Below are 18,679 nucleotides of genomic sequence, written 5' to 3' on the forward strand. Positions count from 1 at the left end.
TGTGTGGTGAACGCACTGCCTAGCTGTGAGCCCAGGCTTTAACAGCCAGGGAAAGGCAGAAGTGGTAGTCTGACCCTATATGGGGAGACGGGCTGGCTGAAAAGACAGAGAAACGAGTAGCAGAGTCTGGGCCAAGTGTCAGACGGCTAGACTTCTAGCCAGTGGACTTCTCGAACCCTGATCTTTTTCGACAGCTAACCCAACAGATCCAGGATTTGTTCTGGTGGTCATAGATAAGCAGCCTGAAAGGTCTCCAGGGCCGTAAGGTTGTAGGAAGAGGAAAAACAAGAGGGGCTCCTTAGCACTGCCACCCAACCCTACTCCGATTTTAAGGTTTGCGCGCGGTTCCTAGAAATCCCGCGGTATTCCTGCGGTCGTCTCCCACACCTCCCCTCCCTGCAAAGTGGTGGATGACTCGGCGGGCTGTTGCCTGCCCCGACACCCGAGAGGGCGGAGCAAGTCGTGGGCGCCTCCCGGGGTGCGGGAGCCTGGGGAGTGCAGGGGGTGGGGCCCAGCGGGCCCGGGGAGGGGCGAGGCGGCGGGGCGGCGGGGCGACGGGGCGGCGGGGCGGCGGGAGGGGCCCGCACCGGCGCCGGCGGCGGCGACAGTGGCAGCTGCAGCGTGACCGGGCCTGGCTGCACCGAGATCCCCGAGAGCGCGACGTCCTTTCAGCCAGCGCAGCCATGTGAGTGTCCGCGCGTTTCCGGGGGCCGCGGCCCGGGTAGGGGTCGGGCGCGGCGGTTCCGGTGCCTCCTGGATCGGCGCCGCCCGGTGGGCCCAGGAGCCGCGGCCGAGTCCCAACTCACCCAGTTCCCTGGACCCCGGCGGCGCCGCGTCTTTCCTCCCTTGCCCTCGGGGCACAGAGGACGCAGCTTCGCCCAAAAAAACCGCCGCCCGAGGGCCTGCCGCGCCTGCCAGGCGCTGCCTCCCTCCCACCGCTGGGCCTCGGCGGCGGGTGCTCGGGGGTCGGGTGGGCCAGGCCTGGGCCTCAGACGGACCCCCACGCCGCGGAAGGGTCTGACCTGGGAAGGCGGAGGGGGCGACCTAGCGTGCAGGCAGCCGCTGAGATGAGCTCATCTTGCTGGCCCAGCGGCCTAGCTAAGCCGCTTTGGGGACGAGGTGAGGTGACTGAGATGTCCAGGGATCATGCTCTGCGCCCAGCAGGAGAAGATCGTCCTGGCGCAGTTGGGGGACGGAGCCTGGTCCTACAAACGGGAGCTGTTGTTGAGGCTCTGCAAACAGCCAGGCTGGGCACCCTGCATAACTGGTTTGGGGAAGGGGCTACTCATCAGGGGAAGAGGCCTGGCCATGTCAGCCTCCGCACCCGCTAGCCTCCCTTCCCAAGTGAAGCCCCAGTGGCTTCTCATATTGACCCTTTAAGTCAGTTCTGATGGGTGCCCAGGCTAGCTCCTGAGCACCCACTGTGTGCAGTCTAATATAACTATAACGGTGTTCAGGCCATATTCTGTGGGGCTGCACTCTGGGCTTGCTGCATTTTAGGAAGGTTATGACCATCTGGCAGATAACAGAAAGAGGTTCAGAGAGATTTGTAACATTTTCAAGGTCACACTGCTGGTTTAGGGAGAAGAGGATTGAGATTGAAAGCCTTACTCCCGTACCATCCACTTCTATAGTGTTGACAGTGGCAGGGATGGTGGTGAGGACGTGCAATAATTGAAACTAAGGTACGGTATACTCCAGCAGGACAAAGACGACTGGCACAGCTCCCTTTTCCACCTCTGCCCTTTCTGGGTCCTGGGAGCAGCAGCTGGGGAGGAGCAGAATGAGCCGTTCCAGGGACCAGGGCTTGGGTGGGAGTGCGGGCGGATGCCAGGCTGAGTTCTGCCTGCGTGGAAAAGACTGCGAGGAGGGTGCGGGTGAGTCACCGCTGTCCCGCTCCTTCGCCACCGCTCAGACTCGAGCCCAAGCCAGGCCGACCGTGCGGCGGGACAGGGAATGTGACCAGCTGACCAGGGAGGAGGCCGACAGGAAGTGAGGCCACCCGGCTGCCTCCGCCCGGTTCCGGGGTGGGGGGTCCCAGGCCGCGCAGCCCCCTCTTCCTCCTTCCCTGGCCGCTTCGGTTGGCAGCTGCGGGATGACGTCAGCAGCCAGGTTTGGGACAGTTGCTATGGAGACAGGGGCAGGCTGAGGAACGACCCTCTCCTTGCTGCCGCCCCTTCCTGGGTTATTTTTAGCGTCTGTTTACCTCGGTCAGGGGTGGCCCAAAGGTTGGGCGGGACTGGAGGAGGGGGACTCCGGAGAGGCGACTGGCCTGGCATGTTCCCAGTGAGCCAGGGCGGGCAAGTGGCTGCAGTTTCTGCCCCCACACTAGTGTGCCAGTCTTGGTTCATGGGGAGTATTAGGGTCTAGAAACTGAGGTCATGCAGGTGTGAGCTGGCTTCTGCAAGCCCCCTAACCTTTAGAACCTGGGACTTAGATTCTTTGCCATGTCAACAGACTGCTGGGGTGCTTACTTCAGCAGCACATGTACTAAAAACCTACTGTAGGGATGCCATGTGCTTAGAGACCCCTGCCTCTTATCAGCCAGTCACAGCTGGGTGTGGTGGCCCAGGCCAGTAATTCTAGCACTGGAGTGCTAGAAAAGAGTGGAAAGATCCAGCCCAACTTTGGCAATTTAGCAACTTAGTAAGACCCTGCCTCAAAATAAAAACAAAGGGCTGTGGATATAGTTCAGTGAGAATTTCCTATATTGAAAAAAATAAAAAGAAAAACAGCCCCCACTGGCTGATGTGGCTCCTCTTCCTTAGTTGAGATTCAGCCCTTTCCATTCACTCCCAGCAGGGTAGATCCTGTCTATCTACCTCCAACCAACAGTTACACATACTGGTTCCTGTGGGACTAGGAGGTACGTGGTGGCAGCAGCGTCACAGCCAAAGAAAGAAAATCGATGGGGTGATTCACATACTCTTGAGTCCAGAAACACAGGGCACCTCCATCCTGTCCCATCTCTAGGAATCAGAATCTCACTTGCTGATATATTATATAATTAGCAAGTGGGGAAAAGGAGAATCATAGATTGGGTAGGGAGGGTAGCCAGGGTGGACACAGACTTGAAATCTACCCCAGCTTCCCCACTCAGCTCCCTCCCCCTTTCATCTAGGGGCTCAGGCCCAGGTGGAAGGCCAGGTAGCTGTAAACCAAGCAGACAGGCCCCAGTCCCCACACAGTTCAGTCTGGTGGGAACACAGATCCTAAAGGAGAACTCACAACTGAGTTACGTGTCTTTGGGGATCAGTGGGAGGAAGCTACAAGAGGCACCAAAACGGGGAGCCAATTCAGAGCAGGCTTCCTTCTGGAGGAAGTTAGAAGGTCAAACTTGAAGGACAGGGGATTGGTTACACCAAGAACAGAGGCAAGAGGGTATAGGAACAATGAGGGATGCTGAAGAACGCAGTTAGGTGTGAGAGGGTATTGCAGTTGTTAGAAATGAAAGGGAAGGGGTAGGCCAAGAAGAGCCCTGTGGGCCACATGATAGTCTGGGCTTTACCTTGGGGAGAGGGTAGCTGTGAATGTTCCACAAAGGTCTGAATAAGAGGGATACTAGAGATTTACAGTCCTGGGCTGGAGATGTAGCTCAATGGTAGAGTGCTAATCTAGCATATGCAGAGCCCTGGATTGAATCCCCTATGCCAATAATTAATAAATAGATAAATGCTGTGGTTTAAAAAAGAAGAGATTTACAGTCCTGTTGGGTCTAGTGGTGCATGCCTGTAATCCCAGCACTCAAGAGGCTGAGGCAAGAAGACCTTTGAAAGTTAGAAGCCAGCCTGAACTACATAGTCAGACCTGAATCAAAAAGAAAAAAGATTTATAGTCTTTAGTGAGAGACCCTGACTTTGAATCCTGGCTCTGCCACTTATCAGTTGTGTAACCTCAGGCTAATTAATAACAGTAGTAATAATAATAATTATTATCTGTTGTGCTAATAGTGAGGTAGTATGTACCCCAACTTCCCTAACCCACACACAATTCTTTCATTCTTAAGCACCCTTCATAGAACAAGGTCTCACATACACACACACACACACACACACACACATATTTTTCTTGTTTTTATTTTTGTTGTTGTTTTGGGACCGAGGACCTTACACTTGCCAGGCAGGTACTTATGCTACAGAGCTAAAAGCTAAATCCCCCCCCCACACACACACACACTTTTTGATACAGGGTCTCACTATAGGTTGGCTTTGAGCTCACTGTGTAGTTCAGGCTGGCCTTGAACTCTCAGCAATTGTCCTGCCTTGACCTCTGAGGTTTTTTTTGTTTTTTTTTGTTTTTTTTTTTTTGATTTTTCCTTTTTATTGGTACCGGGGATCGAACTCATGACTGCCTGCTTGCAAGGCAGGCGCTTATGCCGCTGAGCTAAATCCCCAGCCCCCCTGCCTTGACCTCTGAGTGGTGGGATTATAGGTATGCACCACCATGCCTGACTTATCCTCATCTTACGGGTATCTGAAGCCCAAAAGTTTAAGAAGTTATCTTGTCCAAGGTCATATAGCCTGTTAGCCTCAAATTCTTGGTTGTGAAGCAGAGCTAACTGTATTTAAACTTACAAGATTGTTGCTGGAATTAAATGAAATGGTGTCAAAAATACCATGTTTATTTTACCACTTTAAAAAATGAAATGGTGTCAAGTACAGTAGGCACAAAAAAAAAAAAAAAAAAAAAAAAAAAAAAAACAGCATTTTTTTTTTAAGCACAGCATTTTGGCCTTGTCAGGTTAACTAGAATTTCCAGATGAAAGTGTTGTTACTGAGTAAAGAATGGATCATTGCAGGTGGGAAGGAAGATAAAGAGCCTATTTTATTAGGATGCTGTTGTAAAGTTCTAGAGGAGAAAAGGTCATGGACCCAAATTCTAACTATAGGGATAGAGGTGAAGGAGCAAATTCCAGGTACATTTGAAAGCTGACCTGGGAGGAATGATTAACTAGTTGGATGTGAGGGGAAACTGACCAAGATGCCCAGGAGGACTCTTGAACAATTAGGCACACAGGTAGTGAGGCTGCTGTGGACAGGTTAAGAGTAGGGAGAGAGGGGCTGGGAATTTAGCTCAGCGGCATAAGCGCCTGCCTTGCAAGCAGGCAGTCGTAAGTTCGATCCCCAGTACCGATAAGGAAAAAGACAAAAAAAAAAAAAAAAAAAGAGTAGGGAGAGAGCTGAGTATTATGGCACATGCCTATAATCCCAGCACTCTTGAAGGCTGAAGCAGGAGGATCAAAATTTGGAGCCTTGGGAAATTTAAAGACTTAGTACAACCCTGTACTAATACAAATTAAAAAGGGGAGTGCTGGAAATGTAATTTTGTAATTCAGTGCAAAGGCCCTGAGTCCAACCCTTATACCGAAGTGGATGAAGACTATGGAGAAAAGTGGTTTGAGGAGAAAAGTGGTAAATTCACTTTGGGGACTTTGAACCAGCCATCCTCTTACAGCTCGCTGTGCACTGTCAGCTTGTAGGGAGACATCTAGCAAGCAGTTGGATAAGCAGCCTAGTGCTCACAAGAGTGGTTTGGGTGAGGGACAGGTAAGGAAGCTGGTAGCATTCAGATGGCATTGAGCTAAAGCAGGAAGACTGCAGCCCAGCTAGGGATAAGGAAAGGGACAGAGCACCTGCAGGAAAAGACAATGTGCCCTTGGAGAGATAAGTGGAAAACCAAGAGTATGCTGCGTCTTGAAACTCAAGGGAAGGAAAGGCTTTGGGAAGAGGAATGGAGCCACCAAAAAAGCTTTACTGAGTGCTGGGTGTGGTGGTGCACTCCTATAATCCTAGCACTCTGGAGGCTGAGGCAAGAGGATCACCATGAGCTACATAATGAACTCAAGGCCAGCCTGAACTTCATAATGAGATCCTGTCTTTAAAAAACAAATATCTAACCTTTACTGAGATCAAGCAGGATAAGGACTAAACATTTGATTTGGGGTTGATTCAGCAGCAGAGAGGTCTCTGGTGACCACAGGGGTATGCTAAATGCAAAAGGCTGACCAAAATGGGAAAAGGAGTAGATGGGTGTGGTGAAGAAATTGGAGGTAGACCACTCTTCCAGAAATTTGGCTCAGAAGGGCGTGGAGAATAGTGGGTGTGGCACAATGCCTGTAATTCCAGTTGTCTGTAATCCTAGTGCTCTGCAGGCAGAGGCAGGAGGATCACTGTAAGTTCATGGCCAGCCTGAACTACATAGTAAAATCCTGTTGAAAGAAAGAAAGAGGAAAGGAAAGAATGAATGTGGTAGGTAGGACAAAGTACAGGGCCCACAGTGGGGTTTTTTTTGTTGTTGTTGTTCTTCATCTTTTTTTTTTTTGGTAATTACTTATTTACTGTATATGTGTTGCTACGAATCAAACCCAAAGACCTGAAACATGGTAAGTACACATTTTGCCACTGAGTTATACCCCCAATAGTAGTAATTTATTTAAACCCAACTGTATATTGAAATATGTACAGAAAATAGCCACCTACAGTGATGCATGCTTGTCCCATGCTAGCTACTCAGGAGGCTGAGGCAGGAAATTTCTTGGAGTCTAGGAGTTCAAGACCATCCTGGGTAATACAGTGAGACTCCATCTTTAAAAAAATGTATACATGCAATACACACATCAAATCCATAAAGTGTTTATCTACTAAGTGTACAGCTTGATCACATTTTTTGCAACAGAACACACCCATGCAGGATCAGGAAACAGAACCCAGAGTCGGAAAAGGAACATTGTCAGCACTTTGGAAGACCCTTTGTGCCCACTTCTAGTTACAAAAGCCCAAAGGGAACTACTAGTCTGACTTGTGTGGCCATAGATTACTTTTGCCTACATTTGAGCTTCATTATCAAGGCAGTCATATCCATGCTGTCTTTTGCTTCTTTCACTCAACATTATGTCTATTGTCACGTCATATATTTTTCATTCTTTTTTTGCTATATAATTTGTTATTTATTGATGGGCATTTTTGTTTGTTTGTTTTGTTTTTTTTTAATTGGTACCAGGGATCGAACTCAGGACAGTGTGCTTGCAAGGCAGGCACTTATGCCACTGAGCTAAATCCCCAGCCCTATTGATGGGCATTTGGATAGTTTCCAGGTTGTTTTCATGTTTTATGTGACAGTAGCTTGAGTTTGTTGGTGATTTGTGGACCAAATCTGAAACACATCTTCTGTGGGAAGGGTGCGGGGATGGGGTCATACAGAAGGATTTATCAGGTGGAAAGTAAGAGCCTGGCTGAGGTTGAGAATTGTTCTGTGGTTCCAACCATGCTGCTGTGCCAAGACCCTTGGCTACCGGCTGTGTGCAGGTGCAGTGAAGACACAGAGTTGGGTTGCAGGATTGGTTTCTGCCAGGTAGCAGAGGCATGAAAGCTGAAGAAACTAGTAGCAAACAAGTGATGATGGAGAAGTGCTGTAGATGCAGGCTGGGAGGATATGCAAGGAAGATAGGGAAGAGAAGGTAGGACAAAGCTGGCAGAGAGGAAGAAAGCAGAATTGGACTGTGAGCTCGGTACAGGGTGGTGTCTGAAATTATGGGCAGTATTTCCAGTGACTGGCACATGCTTGGCACAGGTTGTCATCAGTGAATAGTTGAATAAGACAACTTGATGACTGCTAGAGACCAGAAGTCTCAGGTAAAAAGGTAAGGAGGTGGAGTGCTGGAAAGAGCCAAGAGGTTGTACACAGTGTCATGACTTAGCAAAGGGGCAATCCACGACAGGTGGTCAGGCTATGGTGTCCCTTGTGGAGATGGCTAACAGAAGCAGAGAGGCTGTTGTTGGATGTCAATCCAATGGAAATGTATGGATCACCAATGCATACATGGTACTCAGTCTTTAAGGAGGATAGCACTTCTAAAACTGGGCTCCTTCAGCCTCTTGTAGCTAAATCTGCAGAGGAGTTGGCGGTTTTATTGCAAATGCAGACCCTTAGTCCCTCCTGGGTTTGTAGAGAAAGAATGCAGTGTGGCAAAACTAGTCTTCAAGAGGCAAGATTATTTATGAGGTGGGGGGAGCATCCAGCCCTTCCAGGGTCAGAGGATGGGGTGTCTCAGTCAACCCTGCATGCTGGGGGTGGAGAAAGGATATTCAAGAAAGAGATATAGGAGGTGGAAAAGAGCCAAAGAAATTCAAGGCCTGAGTAGCCCATGTGAGCTGTGGGGCTAGAAGAATGGGAATCTCAGCCCTGGGATGCAGCTTCCACTAGAGGAGGCCCTGGCTAGGCAGTGGGACCTGATTATTTCCCCTGGGCCTGGGAGGAGAGGGAGTGTCCAGCACTCCTCTTGTAGGTGTAAGAGTGGGAGGGGTCCAAGCACCCCTCTTGTAGGTGTAAGAGTGGGCTGGTGCAAAGGACTGTGGGATTCTCTGCACCACTTCCATCTTTGCATCTTTCTTGGGACAGCAACTCATATGAAGTTGACCTGGTCTCACATTTTCAGCTCCTCTCATTCTTAGCTTCCCAGACCCCTCGTGCTGAGCACCTACTCTTGGCTCTCTTTTGATACAATTCCAACACTTGGAATCCCCAGGCCCTACTCTCCAAACTTTGTGCACTTAGAACCCCAACTCTAAGCCCTCTGTATGTTCAGACTTCTCTCAGGACCCCTCAACAGCCAGCCACTCTTAAGAGTTTGCTGCATTCTGTGCCCTCCTACACCGTTATTCTATCCATCTCTGTATTTATCATGACTCTATTTTCCGCTGGACGTCTCCCAGAGGGGAACCACTCTGGCCTCCATTTGGGAGGCCAAATGGGTCCAAGCCTGTGCCCCCCTAGTCCAGCCTGTCCCGCCCATCCCGGCGGGCTGAGTCAGGAGGCAGGAACTGGGCGGGGGGAGGCGCCAAGCGGAGCCAAAGCCCAAGCCAAAGTTGCTGGACACTAGCGCGGAGCCCAGCAGGCCAGCACCAAGTGGCCCTGGGCCGGCAGGGGCGCGGGGCACAGAGAAAGCACAGGTTGAGGCCATCCGGGGACCTACCATGGACGTGAAAAAGAGAGGTAAGACCTGGCCAGGGGCTGCGAAGGCTCCGAGGCGAATCATAGGGGTTCAGGCCGGATTCTGGGGGCCAGGGATGAGTGCGTGTTTCACCAGGTCGGGTCGGAGATCTGCCGAGAATTCCTACCCACCTAGGGCTAGAGGTGAGGGCGCGTATCTGTGACTCAGTTTCCAGGTCCGATCCTCGGGAAGGTGGAGGGGGCGGAGCACTTCCCGTCACTGCACCCCACCCTGGGAATCCCCGAAGCCCAGTCTGGAGGGCTTTGGCGTCTTGGCGCCTGGGGGCCTGTGAGAATCCAGTGAACTGTTAAGCCGGAGGCGGGGTGAGGGTCCCGGGAACACAGTCTGGGCAGGCAGGGCGGGTCCTGCAGCATTGCGGGGCTCAGAGCGCGCTCCGCCCTGTCCCGCTCGGTGACCTCTCGCGGCCTCCTGGGGTGGGGGACCCTGGCTGCTAGTCCTCTTAGGGGGGCGGTCTGGGAAGGCCGCCCCGCCCCCGGGTAAACAAGCGCTTCCGCACATTCTTCGCGCGCCCCGCCCCTTTCCTGCCCCTTCCCAGCCAGGGGAGGGTCCCCGCGCGACCCCCCCTTCCTGTCCCGCAGCAGGCGGAGCCCGCACCTCGGCAGGAAGTAGGGGCTGAGCCGAGGCCACGCTGAGTCGGAGGCCGAGTCACCCGCGGCTTCCCTGTCATTAACAGTGGGGCCAGTAGGCCTGAGAGTATCTAGACCCGAGCCCACTGGGACTTCTGTACGTGGTGACTAGGAAGGACAAGCTCCAGCCCTGGAACGCGGGTTTGGGGAGGGAACTTAAGCGACCCAACCGGTGCTGCACACTCCCTTCTCTCCCACCTCCAGGGAGCCCCGCGCGGACTCATTCTATGATGTCCTTGTCGGTGAGGCCGCAGCGCCGCCTGCTCAGTGCCCGGGTCAGTAGGAGCCAGTCTTTCGCAGGCGTCATCTGCAGCCACAAGCGAGTACCCAGGTACGCAGTAGACGGGTGGAGGTGGTAGTTCATGGTGTCAAGGGATGAGGTCGGGATTGGGTGTGTAGAGAGGTTATGGGGAGTTTCTGTTCATTCCTTTCTGAGGAGCACCTTCTTCTTAAGGAGCTTCCTGGTCTTCAGCCCGCCGCCGCCAGGGCCCCCACGGAAGGCCCCAGCGCTCTCTCGAGTATCCAGGATGTTTGCTGTGGCCCACCCATCCCCAAAGGTGCCGCAGCCAGAGCGGCTGGATCTGGTGTATGCGGCACTTAAGCGGGGCCTGACGTAAGTAAGCAACTTTCTGCTCACTGCTTGACCTAGGATCCCTACTCAATCCCCTCATCTCTGCTAGTAGGGACCTGCCCCAGTCAGGCACCTCCTGTTTGCTGTTGGTACTGTGGGTATTGGAGTGCGAAAGGTAAACTGAACTGCGTGTCACACCTGTAATCCCAGAGACTGATACAGGTGGATCTCTGTGAGTTCAAGGTCAGCCTGGGCTGTATAGTGAGTTCAAAGCCAGCCTGAACTGAATAGCAAGACCCTGTCTCCAAAACAAAACAAAACAAACAAAGGGTAAACTGATTTTGTCACCTCTTTTTCCCAGAGCCTACTTGGAAGTGCACCAACAAGAGCAAGAGAAGCTCCAGGGGCAGATAAAAGAGTCTAAGAGGAATTCTCGGCTGGTGAGTGATGTTAGGGATGCCCTGGTCTAATGCCCTGTGTGTGTGGTGTGGGGGCTGGACAGAGCCATCCTTGTGTGAAATCTGGGCTATTTTCTGGGATGACGGAGTCCAAGTATGAGTACAAAAGGGAGTATTAGGAAAGGCCGCGAGGATTTATAGCCCCAAGTTTTTTACTGTGCATTTTCTGCTTAGAGTCCAGTTTCTGCTCACAAGAGCTTCCAATGGTAGAGGTCAGACCCCCCCACCATATGACAGCAGGAGAGTAAATTGTAATGGTACTAAAGAGAAGGCCAGGGTCACTTGGGGAAGTGATCAGGGCTTGCCAAAAGAAGGAACTGAACAGTTGTGCTGGATGTGGAAGTTGTGTGGGTGTGCAAGGGTCCTTCTCATACTTCCTAGGTAGCACATCTCATCTCTCATCTCTTTCGTAGGGCTTCCTGTATGACTTGGATAAGGTGAGTGTATATACAACGGTATTGGAAGGGGTTGGTTTGTGGGAAGGGGAAAGGGCCTTGGGCCTCAGACCCCTCCTGACTCACCTCTCCCCCAGCAAGTCAAGTCCATTGAACGCTTCCTACGACGATTGGAATTCCATGCCAGTAAGGTACTTTGTGCAGCATGCATACAGAGGGATGGTGATGGGATAACATAAGGAGAATGGGGTGGGAGGTATTTGCTAGGCCCTGAAGGAGGACCTCCAGTGGTGAGCTGTATTTCCCTTACTCACCTTCCCAGATCGATGAGTTGTATGAAGCATACTGTGTCCAGCGGCGTCTCCGGGATGGTGCCTACAATATGGTTCGTGCTTATAGTACAGGGTCTCAGGGGAGCCGAGAGGCGAGGGACAGCCTAGCCGAAGCCACTCGGAGTCATCGAGAATACACAGAGGTAAGGGAGGAATACTATTGACAGAAATACAGAGACAGACTGACAAGAGCAGGATTTTACAGCATTCTCTTCTATTCCTGCTTTTCCCTCCCAGAGCATGTGTCTTTTGGAGAGCGAGCTGGAGGCACAGCTGGGCGAGTTTCATCTCCGGATGAAAGGTACTGGGTTGTGGGGGGCAGGTAGGAGGCAGGAGGAAATGTGCTCAGGACCTGCCAACATGGCTCATCTATTTCTCCCCCTACTCCAGGGCTGGCTGGCTTTGCCAGGCTGTGTGTGGGTGATCAGTATGAGGTAGGACGCTGTGCAAAGGAGGGCTGGGATGGAACTGTCAAAAGTCCTAGAGTTGCCTCATCCTATCTTATTTCCCTAGATCTGCATGAAATATGGCCGTCAGCGCTGGAAGCTACGGGGCCGCATTGAGAGTAGTGGAAAGCAAGTGTGGGACAGTGAAGAAACTGTCTTTCTTCCTCTGCTCATGGAATTCCTGTCCATCAAGGTAATTCCTCTGCCCAGATCCACCAGACACCTTAGTCCTGTGGACGCTATAACCTTGTGAACCCATTATGACTCTCTTTGACTGAGATCCTTACTCTTGTGACCATGACCTTTATGACCCTGGATTTTGTCATGATTTTTTTTTTTTTTTGGTCTTTTTCCTTTTTTTCGGTACCAGGGATAGAACTTACGACTGCCTGCTTGCAAGGCAGGTGCTTATGCTGCTTAGCTAAATCCCCAGCCCCTTCTCCATGATCTTTTGACCTGGTGAATGTTTGATCCTCTGAGCTCCTATAAGGCTATGGACCCCGGAGATCAATGGCCCTACCAATATGGACTTTGCTCTCAAACTGCTTCAAGGTTCTGTGGCCCCACAATTCTCAGAACTCACATCCTTATGACCTTCCAGTAGCCCTTTAACCCTATGATCATCTTACAACTTCTATGCAAATTCAGACCTATGGTCACCCAGGAGCTCATGGCCCTTGTACTCATGTGACATTATTGTATACTTTTGGCTTTAGGTGACAGAACTGAAGGGTCTGGCCAACCATGTAGTTGTGGGCAGTGTCTCCTGTGAGACCAAGGACTTGTTCACCGCTCTGCCTCAGGTTGTAGCTGTGGATATCAATGACCTTGGCACCATCAAACTCAGTCTGGAAGTTACATGGAGGTTGGTATAGCTTAAGGATGCAGGAGTTGGGGCAGGGGCAGGAAGGTTGTGGCATTGCTAACAGGTGTTCTATTCCCTCCCCAGCCCCTTTGATAAAGATGACCAACCCTCAGCCACTTCTACTGTCAACAAAGCCTCCACTGTCACTAAACGCTTCTCCACTTATAGCCAGAGCCCACCAGACACACCCTCACTTCGGGAGCAGGCCTTCTATGTGAGTCACAGCCCAGACCCAAGCCTCATTACTCCCAGAGGATTTTTAGGGATGGTCCTAAAATCTACTTTTCTTTCTCTCTCAGAACATGCTAAGGCGACAGGAGGAGCTAGAGAATGGGACAGCATGGTCCCTGTCATCCGAATCTTCAGATGACTCATCCAGCCCACAGCTATCGGGGTCTGCCCGACATTCATCAACCCCCAGACCTCTAGTGCAACAGACTGAGCCCCTGCCCATCCAAGTTGCCTTCCGAAGGACTGAGACTCCTAATGCTAAGCCCATGGATAAGGAGGGGGCCACAGGCCCAGCACTGGCCAATGGGCATGCTCCCTACAGCCGAACTCTGAGCCACATTAGTGAGGCTAGTGTGGATGCTGCCCTGGCTGAGGCTTCAGTGGAGGCTATGAGCTCAGAAACCCTAGCCCGGGATTGTAATCCACCTACGCACCCAGATCCCACCCATGGGGAGCACACTAGTCAAGTTCCCCTTACCCTCAACATGGGCTGTTCTGCCACAAGCCCCACCTTCAGGACATCCAGTCCTGCTCTCACATCCATAGATCCTGTCCCATCTGTACATCTGGACTCAGTTTGTAAGGCCATAGATTCTAGCCCTTCTGAGCTGCCAAGCCCCACCTACACTGCCACAAGCTCTACCTGTGGTGCCATAAGTCCTATGAACAATGCTCCGAACCCTACTTCCACAACTGCAGGTTCTATCCATAAGCCCATACCCTCTACCCTCACCACTACAGGCCCTCACCCTAGTAGTACAGGCCCAGCGCAGACCACCACTATTCCTACCCACACTACTCTAAGCCCCATTCATACCACTATCAGCCCCACCCATACTGCACCAAGTGCCAACCACATTATTGCAAGTTCTACTCACTCTACCACCATCTCCACCCACCCAACTATCCCAAGCCCCATCTTCACTCACCCTACCACCCCAATTCCCAACTCTACCTCCCCTACTACTTCAAGCTCCAGTTGTACCCACACTACTACTCCAAGCCCCAGTCCCACCCACTCTATCCCAAGCTCTATCCACCCAACCCCCACCCAGCCTACCCCAAACTCTACCCACCCTACCCCAACCCCCACCCACCCCACCTCAGGCCACACACACACCACTACAAGCTCTATGCAAAACACAAGTCCTGTCTATACTACTTCAAGCCTCATTCCTGCTACCACAAACCTTACCCACAAAACAAAGGTATCGGCTCACACCACTACAATTCCTACCCCAAATGCTATGGCCTCAATTCAGACCACTACAAGCTCCACCCTTACAACTGTAAGCCTTTTGTCTTCTCAAGACCTTGCCATAGTCTCCAGCCCCTCTGCAGCCCCCACCCTCCCAGGCACAGACCTCTTGCCCTGTAGCCAGCCAGCCTCCACTTCCTATACTCAGGAAGACCCCACAACCCCCAATACATTGTATCCAAGTCCTGCCTGTTCTGATGAGAAAGGCATAAGTCCTGTCCCAGATCCGGTCCCAGATCCCTCAGAGCCTATTACTCAGAATTTAAGTCCCTCTCCCTCTCCCTTAGTCTCTGAACCCCAGCATTCAGAACCTAGCCTGGCCATGACTGCTCAAGCTTCAGTCATAGGGGCAGCTGGAAGGGCTGGGGACAAGAGGCTGGAAGACGCCCTGGGGGCCTTAATGGCTGCCCTTGATGACTACCGGGGCCAGTTCCCTGAGCTGCAAGGCCTGGAGCAAGAGGTGACTCGGCTGGAGAGTCTGCTTATGGTGAGGAAGACTGGGCTGGATTGGGCTGGGCTGGACTGGGCTGGGGCAGCACAAAGAAGGGGCCAGGCAGTGGGAATAACTCTGACCTTTATATCCTCAGCAGAGACAAGGCTTGACTCGCAGCCGGGCCTCCAGTCTCAGCATCACTGTGGAGCATGCCCTGGAGAGCTTCAGCTTCCTCAATGAAGATGAAGATGAAGACAATGATGGTCCTGGGGACAGGTAAGAAAGCTAGGCAAGATGGGCCAGACAAGGGGGAAGAAATGAAGGTAGAGGAGGAAGAGATGAGTTGGGAGGAGGGCAAGATGGGAACAGGTGAGGTGGGGCCAGGTGGAACATGTGAAGATAGACTGCTCACCCCTCCCTGTATACCTCATGTGTCCTTGTTGCCCACATCTTCAACTCCATCTGTCCCCAGAGCTTCTGGCTGCCCTACTCATCTCTACAATGTTTGCCTCCCCCACCGATCCCCAGCGACTAGTGAGCCATCTGCCCCTCTTTCACATGGCCTCACCTTGGACCTACCCTGTGAAGGAGTTCTCTCAGTGCCTCCCTGTGCATCCTGCATCCCCCAGCATCGGCCCCCTCTGTCTCGACCTCAACTCCTCCGGAGGCACCAGTCCCTCAGCTGTCAGTCCCAGAGTGAACTTTGCAGATTTCCATTTGAGAGTTGTCCCCGGTCCCTTCTCCCTCTGCTGCTTCCCAGGGCAGAACTCCCTGCCTTGCATTCCTTGCAATCCATGTTTCACAGACATCCCACTTGCAACTCTACTCCTGCCCATCCAACTCCCAGGAGCCCCTGTGGTCCTAGCTGGAAGTGGCACTGGGAAGGCTGACCAAAGACCCCCACTGCTCCCTGCTGATCACATCCCCTTCACTCTCTTGGAGGTCTTTTGTGAAATTACCTATTGTCTGTTGTCTGTGCATTGTCTGTTCTTCCATTATGGGATGGGCAGAATTTAATAAACACTGTGGACCAGGTGGTAAAGAGTGTTCTTGGGGTGGTTGGCTCCATTTTTTCCAGGCCCCCAAGCAGCTTGGAGGCTGGGGCTGAAGACAGCATAGACTCATTCAGTGCCCACCCCCTCAGCACGGGGTGTCCAGCTCTGGATGCTGCCTTGGTCCAGCACCTGTACCACTGCAGTCACCTCCTGCTGGTAAGGCTAGGGATCTTCCCTTCTCTTCCTTTCCCTCCCCTCACCTCTCCCTCATAACCTACTGCCTCTGGAAGCCATGCACTCCAGTCCTGGCCCTCTGTACTTCCTCTAAGTTCCATATCCCCAGTGCCCCAAGTCCCTGACATTTGACTCATGCTGAATGGAATAACTACCACATCTCTTCCCACTGCATGCTACGACTTATAGTCCTTGGACCTCATCTCCCCAACCTCTTCTTGAGATCTATGCTATTTGTCTACCTTTCTTCCAGAAACTGGGCACATTTGGGCCCCTGCGCTGTCAGGAGGCATGGGCCTTGGAGCGGCTACTGCGGGAAGCTCGAGTGTTTGAAGCAGTGTGTGAGCTCAGTAGGGTATGGGAGATCCCTGCCACTTCTGCCCAGGAAGGTAAAGGCCTCCTTGCTGGGCTCTCTGGCTCTGGTGTCTGCCCTAAAGCTCCTAGTTCATCCTACCCTGATTTATATGCCTGACTTCCCCTAACCCACCTGTTGTTTCTAATGGTTTCCTGCTTGCCTTCTTAGTGGTGCAGTTCTCAGTCTCTAGGCCTGGTTTCCTGATCTTCTGGGACCAGTGCACAGAGGGACTCAGCCCCTTCATCTGCCCTGTGGAGCAGGTTCTCCTCACCTTCTGCAGCCAATATGGTGCCCGTCTTTCCATGCGCCAGCCAGGTTTAGCCGAGGCTGGTAAGTGATCTCCCTACTTGCCCCTTCAATCCTTTCTTGGCTCCCTAGTGATACGAACCTCAAGGAAGGCCTAGTATTTACTCGTGGACATGCAAGCTGTGAGCAAAAGTAAGAAAGAGTGAAGGCTTGGGCACAGATAGGTAGGGTGTGAAAAAGGAGTTGCTGGACATGAGTGTGGGATTGAATGCATTCTCTTTCTCCCAAATGAATGGGTTTGACTCATGTGCCACTGCCTCCTGCAGTTTGTGTGAAATTCCTAGAGGATGCGCTAGGGCACAAGCTGCCCAGGAGGCCCCAGCCAGGTCCTGGGGAGCAGCTCACCATATTTCAGTTCTGGAGTTACGTGGAAGCCTTGGACAGCACCTCCATGGAGGCTTATGTGACTGAGACTGCTGAGGAGGGTGAGGTGGTGGCTCTGATTGCAAATGGTCTAATCTTGTGGGTGGGTGTGAGGGTGTGGATAAGGACATAAGGACAAGACCCTCAGAGACTCCTTGCCTTTGTCCAACACCCTGTCCCTTTCAGTATTACTGGTACGGAATCTGAACTCTGATGACCAGGCTATTGTGCTGAAGGCCTTGAGGTTGGCACCTGAGGGACGGCTACAAAGGGATGGACTTCGGGCCCTGAGCTCCCTACTTGTCCATGGCAACAACAAGGTCATGGCTGCTGTCAGCACCCAGCTCCGGAGCCTGTCACTGGGTCCTGCCTTCCGGGAGAGGGTGAGAGTGGGCACAGCTTTCTTGAGGGCAAGGGCTGTGGTCTGGACTCCCAGTGCTTGGCTTAAGTCTGTCCTTTCAACCTTGCCCAGGCCCTCCTGTGCTTCTTGGACCAGCTTGAAGATGAAGATGTGCATACTCGAGTGGCTGGTTGCCTGGCCCTGGGCTGCATCAAGGTGACCCCCGCCAACCCACTAGCCCTTTCTCTGCACGTCCAGCACCCCTACCCTGGGCACTTCCCACCTGCTCCATTAAGCTTACTTCATTATTCTCTTCCCTGATAGGCTCCTGAAGGCATTGAGCCCCTGGTGTACCTGTGTCAAACAGACACAGAAGCAGTGAGGGAAGCTGCTCGGCAGAGCCTGCAGCAGTGTGGTAAGGCTAGAATAAGAGAGACACAGGTTAAGTAGATTCTGGGATATCTGGGCTGATGGGGAGAGGTGAGATGTGATTGGAGTAGAAGAACCAGGGGATGGACTATGGCCACTCCTGATTCCATTTTTATCCATTTCAGGAGAAGAAGGACAGTCTGCCCATCGACGACTGGAGGAATCACTGGATGCCCTGCCCCGCATCTTTGGGCCTGGCAGCATGGCCAGCACAGCATTCTAAACTGTCTACCCACTGTCTCCCAGGGCCCTTCTCCCGACTTTTAGGGTTTACCAGGCATTGGCAGGGAGGGTGAGGGCTGACTCCAGACACCCCTCCCCACAGATTCCTATCAATGAAAATCTAATATATTCAGTTGCTCCTGGGGTTGGTAGAGTCAGCACCTGCAGTCAAGTGCCTCCCAGCCTTGCTCAGTACATCCCTTGACATAACAGTGTCCAGGGCCTGGCCACCCTGCCTCTGCCTCACCATGTCCCCTGGTTTTTTGTATTTTATTTACATAATTTTACAGAAATTAAAAAAAATCCTTTCCTACATGGCCTGTTGCACTTCTGACCCTCTATTCTAAAACTCTCTTATGTGTCCTTCCTGACACTAGTGAGTCCATGCTTTAGCTGTGCCAGGTGCCTGTATATCTGCCCTGGAAATCCTGGTGCTAGAAAGCCCAGAGGCTGGAACTGGGCTTGGAAAGGAAAGCAGGGGGAAAGAATGGGAGGTGTTGCTGAGGAGACAGCCTGAAGCTAATCCTGGGAACTGTGAGCCCCTAGTGGGTCTGTCTGGAGCTTTTCCAGAGAAATGCCAAAGGGTGCTAGTTTTGGGCAAAGAAGAAGCAGGCAGGAAAATCTGGTATGGTATAGCTGAGCTTCTGGCCACGAGGGGGCAGCAGTACCTCACCAGTTAATGCCAGGCTTCTGGGTGTTCCCTTCTGCCCAGGCAGCTTCCTACAAAGATGCAGAAGGAGTTCCAGGAGGGTGAGAAGGGAGCAGAGATCTTTGCCTAGAAGAGGAGCTGGGGCATGGGAGCCCAAAGAC

At 52.3% G+C, this 18,679-nt stretch overlaps 1 protein-coding gene and 1 long non-coding RNA gene across 6 annotated transcripts in view; one reads left to right on the top strand and one right to left on the bottom strand.

Moving 5' to 3' along the window:
* Window positions 1-14,902, bottom strand: part of LOC106028123 (uncharacterized) — a 40,817-nt gene extending 25,915 nt beyond the window's left edge. Inside the window, exons 1-2 of the long non-coding RNA XR_001201731.2 lie at window positions 14,766-14,902; window positions 11,375-11,435 (exon numbers count right to left, since the gene is read on the bottom strand). This is a non-coding gene — a long non-coding RNA (uncharacterized LOC106028123). The remainder of the gene's footprint in view (window positions 1-11,374; window positions 11,436-14,765) is intronic.
* Window positions 552-18,184, top strand: Ripor1 (RHO family interacting cell polarization regulator 1). 5 transcript variants are annotated; one of them, XM_013154801.3, is made up of 22 exons: window positions 552-685; window positions 9,841-9,967; window positions 10,091-10,249; window positions 10,569-10,647; window positions 11,079-11,102; window positions 11,198-11,251; window positions 11,383-11,535; window positions 11,630-11,693; window positions 11,783-11,826; window positions 11,906-12,031; window positions 12,555-12,703; window positions 12,788-12,917; window positions 13,003-14,679; window positions 14,780-14,901; window positions 15,704-15,836; window positions 16,108-16,243; window positions 16,378-16,539; window positions 16,782-16,940; window positions 17,065-17,261; window positions 17,351-17,434; window positions 17,543-17,633; window positions 17,773-18,184. In XM_013154801.3, the coding sequence occupies exons 2-22, from the start codon at window positions 9,864-9,866 to the stop codon at window positions 17,868-17,870; spliced, it is 3,945 nt and encodes a 1,314-aa protein (XP_013010255.2). In that variant the 5' UTR covers window positions 552-685; window positions 9,841-9,863; the 3' UTR covers window positions 17,871-18,184. The 5 variants fall into 5 exon arrangements, with proteins under 5 accessions (XP_013010255.2, XP_063103583.1, XP_063103580.1 ...); XM_063247510.1 differs by lacking the exon at window positions 552-685 and adding an exon at window positions 5,139-8,991; XM_063247511.1 differs by lacking the exons at window positions 552-685; window positions 9,841-9,967 and having other exon boundaries at window positions 10,094-10,253.
* Window positions 18,185-18,679: the final 495 nt, after the last annotated feature.

This window comes from Cavia porcellus, unplaced genomic scaffold (assembly GCF_034190915.1).
Source record: "Cavia porcellus strain 051 isolate PalLab524CR breed Dunkin Hartley unplaced genomic scaffold, mCavPor4.1 scaffold_4, whole genome shotgun sequence".
In the NCBI taxonomy this organism is placed as follows: domain Eukaryota; kingdom Metazoa; phylum Chordata; class Mammalia; order Rodentia; family Caviidae; genus Cavia; species Cavia porcellus.

Bases quoted from the DNA above. Each gene is read 5' to 3' on its own strand.
- Ripor1 (XM_063247510.1), top strand. The intron at 14,902-15,703 runs GTAAGAAAGCTA...CATTTTTTCCAG, and splicing joins AATGATGGTCCTGGGGACAG to GCCCCCAAGCAGCTTGGAGG. The intron at 16,540-16,781 runs GTAAGTGATCTC...TGCCTCCTGCAG, and splicing joins GCCAGGTTTAGCCGAGGCTG to TTTGTGTGAAATTCCTAGAG.